At 48.4% G+C, this 12193-nt stretch overlaps 1 protein-coding gene across 3 annotated transcripts in view; it reads left to right on the forward strand.

Annotated features, from left to right (window-relative positions):
* CTDSPL (CTD small phosphatase like) overlaps positions 1–12193 on the forward strand; it is a 121405-nt gene that overhangs the window by 74015 nt on the left and 35197 nt on the right. For all 3 annotated transcript variants that reach the window (XM_047874589.1, XM_047874590.1, XM_047874591.1), the window contains exon 2: positions 10895–11049. In XM_047874589.1, the coding sequence (XP_047730545.1) occupies positions 10895–11049 (155 nt within the window). The remainder of the gene's footprint in view (positions 1–10894; positions 11050–12193) is intronic.

Here is a 12193-nt window from a genome sequence, read left to right on the forward strand (position 1 = left end):
TTAGAACTTGATAAAGTGATTCTGACATTCATCTGGAAGCATAAAGGGTTAGACTATCCAAGAAGTTTTCGAAAAAAATATAATAAACGGGGACCAGTACTGTTAACTATAAAATAGTGTATCTGCAGTAGCAAAGCTTTGTGTTACGGGCACAAGCAGAGGACTGGAGGGGAGCAGAGAGGGATGAAGAGAATGCCCCACTCAGTGTATGAAGATGAATTGTTTAATAAATATTATTAGGATATTTAACCTTTGGGGGCAAACTAGGTAGATTTCATATATCCTACTATGTACAGAATAAACTCCAAACAGATAAAATTTTTACTTTAAAGATACTTGAAACTGAAAAAAGAACTAGAAGGTTGGCGGGCCGGGGCCGGGGCCGGGGTGGGGCGGTGGCATGCCTAGATGGCTCATTCGGTTAAGTGTCTGACTCTTGATTTCGGCTCAGGTCATGATCGCACGGTTTGTGAGTTTGAGCCCCGCATTGGACTTTGTGCTGACAGCATGGAGCCTGCTTGAGATATTCATTCTCTCTCTCTCTCTCTCTCTCTCTGTCTGTCTCTCTCTCTGCCCCTACCTTGCTCGTGTACTCTCTCTCTCTCAAAATAAATAAACTTAATTAAAAAAAACTAAAAGAAAATGTAAGTGACTAGTATATCATATTAGGGTGGGAAGAAATCAGTTAAAAAATCATTTGATGGGACACCTGGTTGGCTCATTTGGGTGACCGACTTCTGCTCAGGTCATGATTTCACAGTCCCTGAGTCCGTGGGTTCGAGCCCCGCATTGGGCTCTGTGCTGACAGCTCGGAGCCTGGAGCCTGCTTTGAGTTCTGTGTCTCCCTCTCTGTCTGCACCTCCCCACTCATGCTCGGTCTCTCTCTCAAAAATAAACAAACATTAAAAAAAAATCATTTGGGGGCGCCTGGGTGGCGCAGTCGGTTAAGCGTCCGACTTCAGCCAGGTCACGATCTCGCGGTCCGTGAGTTCGAGCCCCGCGTCGGGCTCTGGGCTGATGGCTCAGAGCCTGGAGCCTGTTTCCGATTCTGTGACTCCCTCTCTCTCTGCCCCTCCCCCGTTCATGCTCTGTCTCTCTCTGTCCCAAAAATAAATAAACGTTGGAAAAAAAAAAAAATTAAAAAAAAAAAAATCATTTGATTTGACTCCCTAACAACTTAAAACTTCTGCACATCTACAACCACCGTAAAAAACAAAAGGCCTAAAACAAACAGACTATTTCCAACGTACAGAACGGTCCAAGGATTATGTCTCCAGTTTGGACAAAGGAACTCTTAACAATCAAAGAAAAAAGTGGAAAAATAGGCAAAAAATATATAAGCCCAGTTCTCAGAAGCAGTAGAAATGGTCAGAGGCGTAGGAGAGGTCACAGAACTCGGAGGTCAGAGGTCGGAGGGCGATTGCGGAAATGCGCATGAAAGCGACATTGTTGCCATTTCTACCTTGCAGACGGGCAAAGGCTGTTTAAAGTCTCTGTGTTGGCACAGCCTCTGGGGGACACCCCACGGGTTGGGGGTGCACTGCGACACCGCCTCTCTAGGCAGCAGATGGTCCGCAGGATCTAGAGGCTCAGCATTTCTTTTTTTTTTTTTTTTTTTTTTTTCAACGTTTTATATTTATTTTTGGGACAGAGAGAGACAGAGCATGAACAGGGGAGGGGCAGAGAGAGAGGGAGACACAGAATCGGAAACAGGCTCCAGGCTCCGAGCCATCAGCCCAGAGCCTGACGCGGGGCTCAAACTCCCGGACCGCGAGATCGTGACCTGGCTGAAGTCGGACACTTAACCGACTGTGCCACCCAGGCGCCCCGAGGCTCAGCATTTCTTCAAAGACTTTGGTCCCAGCGATTGCACTTCTAGGAATTTCTTCTAATAGGATAATCAGACACATACAGTTATGTACACGTCCTCGCTGTAGTATCATTTTTTATGCTTCTTACTCATTATAATGCATGGTACATTACATAGAATTTCCACTTTAATGGGTGGTACAAAATTCAAAGGATACTGAAAGGAAATGGAGTGAAAAAGCATTCTCCCTCCCTCCCAGTTCTGTCCTCCATTTCTCTCCCATGGAGCAACCAGTTGCTTATAAATCCTTCCAGAGGTACTTTTTGCGCAGGTAAGAATGTGCACGTGATTGTGCTCTTTCGTTTGTTAATTTGTTTAACTTTGTATTTGAAGGTCTGCGGTAGCACACTATCTGTACCATATGTACGTTGCTTTTCTCATTTAATAGATCTCAGAATGTGTTCCATTAGTAGTAGGCAATATAGTACAGAAGTTAAAAAGCACGCGTTAGTTGGGTTGGAACAAACACTACTGTTTACGATGTAGGTCATCTTGGACAAGTTTCTTAGCTTCTGGGGGCCTTAGTTTCCTCATCTATAAAAGGAGTATAGTATTAGCTCTTACACATAAGATTACTGAAGTGATTCGGTGAGTCACTATATAAAGTGCAGGAATAGCAGTTAGCACATCTTACGTAAGTGTTTGCTACCATCGGTGTGTGTAGAGCTGCAGCCTTTAAACAGCTGTATAATACTCCACACCAGGGATCTATTCCACTTTGTCCCATATTAGTGAACAACTAGATATTTCCTAACATTGCTGTTGCAAACAAATTGTAGCATTTGTTGTGACACTTTAAAAAATTTTTTTAAAGCTTATTCATTTTTTGAGAGACGGAGACAGAGCACAAGCGGGGGAGGGGCAGAGAGCGAGGGAGGCACAGAATCCGAAGCAAGCTCCAGGCTCCGAACTGTCAGCCCAGAGCCCGACGCGGGGCTCGAACTCACCAACCGCGAGATCATGACCTGAGCCGAAGTCGGACGCTTAACGGACTGAGCCACCCAGGCACCCTTGTTATGATACTTTTTTAAAGGAAACAGCATAAGTGTCCAAAGTTAGTTTAATTATGGCACAGTATATAGGCACACGTATGCAATATAGCCCATCAAAGTAAGGTCGTAGAAGGGTCCCACATATGCAAAAATGTTCACATATATTTTTTTTTTAATTTTTTAAAAAATTTTTTTTTCAACGTTTATTTATTTTTTGGGACAGAGAGAGACAGAGCATGAACGGGGGAGGGGCAGAGAGAGAGGGAGACACAGAATGGGAAACAGGCTCCAGGCTCTGAGCCATCAGCCCAGAGCCCGACGCGGGGCTCGAACTCACGGACCGCGAGATCGTGACCTGGCTGAAGTCGGACGCTCAACCGACTGCGCCACCCAGGCGCCCCTCACATATATTTTTTAAGTAGAAACAAACATTTTTAATATTTGTTCAATTGTTTTCCATTATTAACATGAAGTAGATTATAGAAACTGGAAAACAATAGAAAAGTATAAAGTTAATAAAATAATAATTGACCCAGCCCTATGATCCAGAAATTGCCATGCTTACCGAACGTATTGGTGAATTTTATTTAATCTCTCTCTGAAAATTTGCACCAATTATTTCATAGGAAACAGAGGTTGCCACTTTGATTAAAAACATCTGGGAGCTGAGAGTTGGATTCCTCAGATAGGTTGGCGAGACGTGGGTGGCATAGGTGAAGCCGGCTTGGAGGAGGAGGCTTGCTGTGGACAAGAGGGCTTCCCAGGAAGCAGTATTACTTGAGCTGACCTCTTTCTGAAGAATCACAGGCGCTGTTCCTTTGGTAGTCTCCCAGAAATGCTCATTGTTCTCTGTTTTGTCTCATACGTACACTCATTCAGTAAACATGTGTCACCACGGGCCCGTTCTGTACCGGCACGTTTCTATGTCCGAGGGACTTGGGCACGAACAAGATGTGTCCCAAGCTTGTGCGCCTGGAGCCTGTGTTCCGGATCTTGTCCAGAGACACCTGACAAGGCTGAAGACATAAGGAATGTACAGCACCAAGAGGTCTCACCTGCCGGTGACCATGAGCACTTTTCCACGGCTCTTCCTAGTGGCATTTCTTGTGGCTGCAAGGTTTTCTCTCCAGCTGGCACGCATTAGTTTAATTAACCTTTCCCACTCTGCTGGGCGTTCGGATGGTTCGCGGAAGACTCATGGTCTCCAACACATCCCTCGCCTGCTTTCCAAACGGATCGTTCCAGTCTCCAGCGTGACCAGCAACGTGTGGACGAAGGTGCCTCTGCCATCAAAACCTTACCACCATTGGCTGTGTTGTTGTTTTCGTCATTTCTGTTCATTTAATTAACAGGCACAAAACGGAGCTTCATCGTTTCAGCGTTCATTTATTTAATTACTGTTAAATTTTAACCTTTACTTCCTCTTAAGTGCATTTTCTGTTTGAGTCCTTTGTTCTGTTACTTCTTTTGGCCCTTGCTGTGAAAAGCGGACTCCGTACAGTGACGGCTGAGAGCTCAGATTCTGGACTCCCCCAGACCTGGTTTCTCTCCAGCCCTGTTACTTAGGAGCCGTGTGGCCTTGGGCCAGGGGTCTGGGAGGTGCTGAGGCGAGGAGGGCATTCCCAGCACAGGGGCACTCCCTGGAAGCTAAGTCACAGAGAGTTTGACTGCCTGGGTGCGTTCGGGGCACAGTGGACCCACTGTGTCTGGAGTGATCTCATAGGGCCACCACAAGTATCCTTGGCTCACTGTGGAATTTTCTCAAGTGTGGCCTTTGGCGTGATGACAGGCAGCACAAGGCCTCATATCAGCTTTTTCTCCCTGGAAGTAAAACCCAAACCCAGAAGAGTACAGAGGAGCGAGGCAGGGAGGGCTAGTGGGAGGGCTGGAAGCTCTGTAGTCGGGCTGCTCTGGCTTTGAACCCCAGCACCCTCACTGCACAGTTGTAAGTACTCCGAGTCTCGGCTTCCTTGTCGGAAAACCGGGTGTCATCTCTGCACCGCACGCTGGGAAGGCCAGCCACGATTTATGTCAAGGGCCCCCTGCAAAGGCAGCAGCTGATGAGGGCTGTTAGGAGCCAACAGGGAACAAGGGAGACATCCTACCATCATGGAAGGATGACATGGGGACTCCTCCTGCCTGGCCTTTAGTCACCAGCCCCTGCTCTTCCCCTGGATTCCTCACGGGTAGTGCCGCCCCTGCCCGTCGTGGGCTGTAGTGGGAAAAGAGCGATCAAAGGCACGTTTCTTCCAGAGGGCCGGGTGCAGTTCCCAGGGGAAGTTTATCACTTGGAAATTGGAGAGGGACTGACTGGGTATCTCAGCAGGTGACCCTTTTGGTGACTAAGTCCTTTTTCTAGGAGAAAAGGATGTTTGGATGCTCAGCAGCCACATCTGCTTTTGAACTCTGTACGGTCTGTGCCCTGGCCTCTCCCCACCCCAACAGTCCCCCCCTTACCCTCCTATTATTCAAACAGAGGAAAGTTGTGTTTGTTGACCACTCTTTCGGGGTGGGAAAGGAATGTAATGTATGCATAGACTGCCCAGAATTTCCTGTTAGACACCCACTCCAAACCACGGCCCTGGGCTGCATTCCAGAGATTTGCAGCCCAGTCCTACAAGAGAAGAAAGGGTGCATTCATTTAAACGCCGGCGACCGGCGAGAGGAACCCCCCCCCCCCCCCCGCTCCCAACTCAAAAAAAGGTGTCTAGCTTGTTCCCTAGTAATATAGTTGTGAATCCAGCTGCGTGGGCTCTTCAGGGTGTGCTCTGACATCCCCACACGTGAAGAAGCATTTTTTCCTTGGGAGACTCTGGTGGGCAGTTTTGCACCCTTAACAGCACCGGTGTCCATGCTGATGCTTGGACATGTTTCTAATGTTCTGCTGTGAATACTTGGACGCTAAAAACCTGCTGTGGAATCCTTTCTTGATTCTGCTCTTGCAACAAGAAAGAAGCTAGCATGGAGGGCAGGTGTTGGTGCTTTGACACATTAGCAGTAGATGTGGTGTATCAAGTCCGTTTTCTCCTAGAAACTCTGCGGTGCTGGGTCTTTGGCACGGAGGCCGGCTTGGCACTGTGAGAGTTAAAGGCAAACCTTTGTTGTCTGTAGCTGCCAAGATGCAGTTCCTTGGCTTGGGGAGAAACCCGAATGACTCGGGATGGATTGATGGTAAGTAGCAATCACTTCGACCAACCGACGTTCCAGCTTCTCTGAGCTTCATCCCGAGCTACTCTTTTGACTGTGTAGGGGTGTGTTTGGGGCAGTGGGAGTTTCAGGTCAGATGTGAGATAAGGACAGGTGGGTGGGGTGTTGACAAAGACAAGTTACGTGAAGCTCGGAGTTGGTGTAGACCCAGGAGGTTTTGGTCCTGAGACCAGGGGTTCAGGAAAGAGCCAGGGCCTCCTCACGGCTGTAACCCAAACCAGGTCAGAACGCAAGAACGGTTTAAGGGCCCGGGTTATGTGGCATGGGCTGCTCCCACACTGATGGAGAAACACTGGCTGCTTGAGGGGCAACAGCTCAGTTTCTGGACGCAGGAGGGAACCGGTTAGGTCAGGAAGTATCAGCGGAGGGCTAGAAATGCCCGTCTTGGCCCGTACATACCAACTCGCTGTGGATTCACTTGCACCCTCCGTGCGTTGGCATAAACACCGTTTGATAGCTCCTCGGACCCGTCCCCTTCATCCCACCAGAGGACCGAACCGCACCGTCTGCCTCGGTGGACTTTGCCCAGACATTTCATGTGTTTAATTATAACACTTTCTTGCTAACCGGATTTCATATAAGAGTTCCTAGAAAAGGCCTGAGTCCTAGGCCTTTATTTTAAGCTTCACATGGGGAGCTGCTTTTTATTTGTTTAGTTTCTGTGATTATTATTATTATTATTATTATTATACAAAGAAAGTATTGGATAGGAAGGAAGGAAGTAAAGTTTTAAGGAGCCACGTCAAGTTCTAAGTTTAGAATTCACATAACCAAAACCAAAATGGTTCTGCCTACATGTTTTCTCATACAGCCAGGCTGTTTTTGTAAGGACTGTTGTCTGGAGACACGCTAACTTCTGAATGTTCACAGGGAGACATTGCTCAGTACCTAAATCAATCAATCTCTTCTTGCTTGTGTCTTAAGCTGCCGGTAGATCTTCTCTCTTGAGCACCATACGTGCTTTACAAACACGCGTGTTTTTGCTGCATCCACACAACAGCCCTGCAGACGTAGGTACGAAGTGGTGTAGCTTAGGTAGATGAAGTCACACTGGCTAACACGTGGCAGGGAGGGACTCAAACCCCAAGAATCACTCCACAGCCCATTTTCTCTCCGTGTAATTTATTTTTTTTTTAATTTTAATTTTTTTTTTTTATTTCCATGTAGCTTGTATTTAAAGTCAATTTTGGGGGCACCTGGGGGGCTCGGTGACGCATCGGCTTCGGCTCAGGTCAAGATCTCACGGTTCGTGGGTTCAAGCCCCATGTGGGGCTCTGTGCTGACCGCTCAGAGCCTGGAGCCTGCTTCGGATTCTGTGTCTCCCTCTCTCTGCCCCTCCCCTGCTCATGCGCTCTCTCTCTCTCTCTCTCTCTCTCTCTCTCTCTCTCTCTCTCTCTCTTTTTCTCAAAACTAAAAGTCAATTTTTAAGTAAGAAATTTCCATTCTAGGCTCTTTACCCAAAACGGTTCACATCTCTGATTTGCAGATACGGTATCCTGGAAATCCTTGATATGGATTGATAGCCTGTATCAGTCCATTTAAAATTTAAGCTCGGTGGTTCCAGTCGCAAGGTCAAACCGTGACATTTGCGGTCCAGATCTGCTCGTGCCGCTCCCCATTTCCATAGAGCCAAATGCAGACTCGTCGCATGGTTTACAAGGCTGTCGTCCACCACGTCCGCTCCCCCTCGCCACTGCTCTGATTTCTCAGATCCCTCGTGCTGTCTCTCACATCAGGCCCTTTACCAATGGCTATGTCCCCCACTTTCCTGCCCCCTCCAGCAATTTTGTGAAACCGTCAGCCCAGCTCAGAAAGCATTTCTTCTAAGAAATCACTCCTACCCACCCTCCAGTTGGGACTGTGCGCCCTGTGCTGCCCGTCATAGCAAGACGCAAACTGTACCAGAATCTCTTGTTCGGTGTCTCTCGTGCTAGACGTGAGCCACGTGAGGTGGGGACAGTGCCTGTGTGGTTCACCAGTGTTTGCACCCCACCTCGACAGGGAGCTGACGTTTCCAGGGATAATCTTTTCCATCGCAAATAACATAAACCCAGAAAAACAGGTAATTTATTCTCTTACGTAACTCAGAATCCCGGGAAGGATCTGGTTTTAATGAAACCACGTCCCCAGATGGTATTGTCGGAGATTCGTCCCTCTCCATGTCTCAGCCACTTTTTCCTCCGTTTTGGCTCGTCCTCGGGTAGGTGCTTCTCACGTGGCCAGAGCCACCAAAGGCTCCAGGTTTACGTCCTACCCATTTGGCAAGCCAGCAAAAAGAGAATATCCTTTCCAGTGGCTGTAGTGTGAATCCTGGGGCAGACTCTCCTTGGCCCAGGTTGGGTCAGATGCCAGTCAATCACGTGGCTCGAATTGGCCGGGCCTTGGTAATGGATGGAAAGCAGCTTGGGGCGGGGGAAGGCCGTAGGATTTTTAGACCCGGCCAGTCAGCATCCTGAGCCCTTTCAGAACCGAGTAAGTGCCAAGGAGGGGTGAGGCTGAGCAGCTCCATTCATTTCCCCCGCTGGCCTGGTTTTGAGAGCACCAGACGAGTCCAAGAGTGTTCAGGAAATTAGACAGCCCCCAGCCTCCCAAAGCTTCCTGTAGGCCCTAGAACAAACCTTGCTTAGTGGGAAGAGGCCCGGCTCCTCCCTCAGTGTGGAAGCGAGGCCGCTTTGGGCTGCTTCACCTCCTGGTGCAGAGAAGGGAAATCCTGAGCGGGCTGCCACTTTCCTTTCAGGGTGCTGGCCTCCCCGGGGACTCACTCCTGCAGCTCTGTTTGTGGCTTCTACGTGGTAAACCATCTAAGGGTAGAAATTATAAGTAGCTTGCCGTCTCCAGATTTAGGATTTTTTTAGTCTGTTAATTTGTTTGTCAGTTGGTTGTGAGGAAGACGTATATGACCTGACGATGAAAATGGGATCTGGGGGCTGCGGGTGCTTTTTCTGCAAAGCTATGTACTGCCCTGCTTGGGCATCAGCTGCTCAGTGTCTCTGGGACATAAACAGATAGCGTGTTTACTTGCAGAGAAATGTGCCATTGGCCAGGGAAGAGACCGCTTTTCTTTTTCTTCCCCTGACTAAATTATTTGAGTGTGGCATAAAAACAAACACCGTGAGTTTATTGCAGTCTTTTCTCCCCCATTTGGCATGTTCCCTCCTGGATCTGACCTGATCGGTCAAGACTGTCTTCAGCATGGCACACGGACTTTGGAAACAGGCCCCCTTGGGTTCAGATCCTGGCACACGCGGTTACTAGTTGTATTTCCGCCGCGGTGAGATGGAAACCGAAGTGTCCATCTCCTTGGGTAGCCGTGCGGGTTACCTGAGATGAGAACTGAGAGGTACTGGAATTCAGAGGGCTGGCCCTCAGCAAACAGTGGTCACTGTCACTTCCCCACACTGCTGCTTGGAAGGCCTCTGTGCCTGGAGGTCCCCGTGGCCGGGCCTGGCCTACCGTGGGGGGCCCCAAGTAAGAAGACGGGGGTGCCCTATGACATGCACCCAGCCGTTCTCAAGGAAGATGAAACAGCCATCATTTCCAGGCGGTTATGGTTCTAAAGCTCATTGTTAGCAAATCAGGACCTTAAACTCACACTTACTTGGCCACTCGCCCACGCCTGTCCATGCCTGTCGAGTTGCCGGCAAAGACAGTTTTTCAGTCTTTTCTCAGAATCTCCACGTGAATGCGTTTGGTTTTGCCGCTGGCAGAAGAGTACCCCAAGACTTTTAGCAGGAGTTTTGTGATCTCACGACGGGGAAGGTGGTGCACAAATCACTTAAGTACACAAAAAGGGGATCGTGCCAAGCTTTTCGGGATAGATAAACTCCCAACAGTTACCACGCGGACTCAGTGATTTCCTACGCTGGTACTTTCCCCATTAACCCTAAGCACGGGCCCTTTGTGGCCTCTGCCCAGAGTACGTTGACCCACCCAGAGGTGGTTTGTGGTGGCACAGCCCTGGATGCATTCCCAGGCACTGCTCCTGCCCCTCCAGGTTGTCAGTCTCCTCCCCTGAGGTGTGTTTTTCGTTTTATTCTCATTTTTGCCTTTTATTTCTGACTTTCGGCAGCTTGTCTTGAGGCCCAGATAACAGAAAAGATAACCTCACTCCCTCCGGAGGGACAGGACAGGCCGGGGGGCGAGTCCATGGCACAGGGTCGCCCTGGGCTTCAGGAAGAGGGACTTTGCCCTGGCCAGCCCTGCCCCAGCCGAGCACGTGTTCTCTGTCCCACATCTGCTGTTTGTGTTTTAAGTGCAATGGAAGACTTCAGTCCTCCCATCAGTTACTTGACAGACGGCAGAGTTTAAGAAAGGGTCTTCATGCCCTCACACATCTTATTTCTTCATGAGGTCAGGGTTGGAGTTAGGAGTGTCCAAGGACCTAGCTTCAAAGTGACTCTTTCTTGGCACCCTGCACAGAGTAACGCTGCTTGGAGAGTGTCAAGTCTGACTTGTGCCTGAAAGGATCTTTGTTTTGGAGTAGTGCTTAGTCCTGGGTCGGGAGACTGTCTGCTGGGTTCAGGAATGCAGATGGGGCCTGACCCTGAGGCTGGGTCAGTTAATGAGCCAGCAACCCCCGCCGGGCTGAGGTCAGAGGAGTTCTGTCGGCCAGCAGGCTTGGACTCCATGGACCAGCTGGCCCTCGAGGATTCACATGTTGAATAACAATCCTTGAGCGTGACTTCCTGGGGCCCCTCATCTTCTTTCCCGAGTAGGTCTCCTGGTATGGGGGCTCTGGGGGGAAACTGCACGTTCGAGTTTTCGCGTTGCATTACGGCCACGAGTACGTGCTGCAGTTGGCCGCAGTGTGCTTCTCTCTTTCCAGCATCCCAGTGCAACGTCAGCTTGAAGAAACAGAGGCACCGTGGCATCCTCAGCTCCTTCTTCTGCTGCTTCCGTGATTATAATGTGGAGGCCCCACCAGCCAGCGGCCCCAGTGTGCTTCCGCCGCTGGTGGAGGAGAACGGTGGGCTTCAGAAGGTCAGTGCTGGAGGGGACCTGTGCACTCAGCAGAGCCCCAGGAGCTGCAGATCTGTCCCCTCCCCGGTGAATATCCTGAATAAGAGTCTGGGATGGCATGTGTCCAGCCACTCACTGTATAGCCCTGAAATTTCCACAAAAGATCATGTGTTTGGTCAGAGGATGGGTCGGTCGTTCCCATTTAGCAAACGGAAGAACATATTTGATGAGAGTTGGAAGAATCACTTCACATTTTTAAAACATTCTGTCTTGGGAAGTCGGCTGCGTGAGATGGAGAGTTAAAGAACCAGTAGCAGAGAGAGAAATGGGAAGACAAATGAAGAAACAGAGGCATGGGAAAGAGCCAATACTAAGTATAAATGGATTCAACTACCTTGTTTAATAACACACGTATTTATTACACATTCTTTTATATGCAGCAGATGAAAAATCCTAAGTCAGATTTTTCACAATACGTAAAGAAAAACTAAACTCCGCCCACATGCTGCCTAGTGGACGTATCTATCCTAAACAAAGCGACTCAGAACAGTTACAGGGGTGAGTAGAAAGATACCAGGCAAGTAGAAGCAAAAAGAGAGCAGGGATTACAACATTAATCTCCGTCGAATTAGACTTTCGGGTAAGAATCACTGCAAGAGGCCAAGAGGGATTATTCACTGTGAAGACAGTTGAGATTTTGAGGACGCAAAACCCGTAAAACTTCATGTTCCAAATAATGTGAGCGAGGGACATGAGCAGGCATGTCACAAAATAGGAAACATAGGCCAGTAAACACGAAAAAATGTCCAGTATGGCTGTTAATCAAAGAAAAGCAAACCGAAGTGTTGAGATAGCCCTTTCCACTTACCAAATTATTGAGGACATTTGTAAAAATATTTGGATTCGGAGGAGGGTAGTGACAAAGGAGTTAGACGATATAAATCAGTTATTTGTAGCCATGTTAATTGGTTACAACTTTCTGGAAGGAAATTTAGCAATATAATCTTAAAGCCCTAGAAATTATTTATTGGCATAATTATGGATTATTGAACTACAACACACTGTCCAGCACAGATCGTAATGTTGCAAAATTGTAAGCAACCTGATGATCAACAATAGAAAATAGAAAACCCATAGAATAAGCCTATATTCAAATAGTATGCAG

This window comes from Prionailurus viverrinus, chromosome C2, assembly GCF_022837055.1.
Source record: "Prionailurus viverrinus isolate Anna chromosome C2, UM_Priviv_1.0, whole genome shotgun sequence".
Taxonomy (NCBI): domain Eukaryota; kingdom Metazoa; phylum Chordata; class Mammalia; order Carnivora; family Felidae; genus Prionailurus; species Prionailurus viverrinus.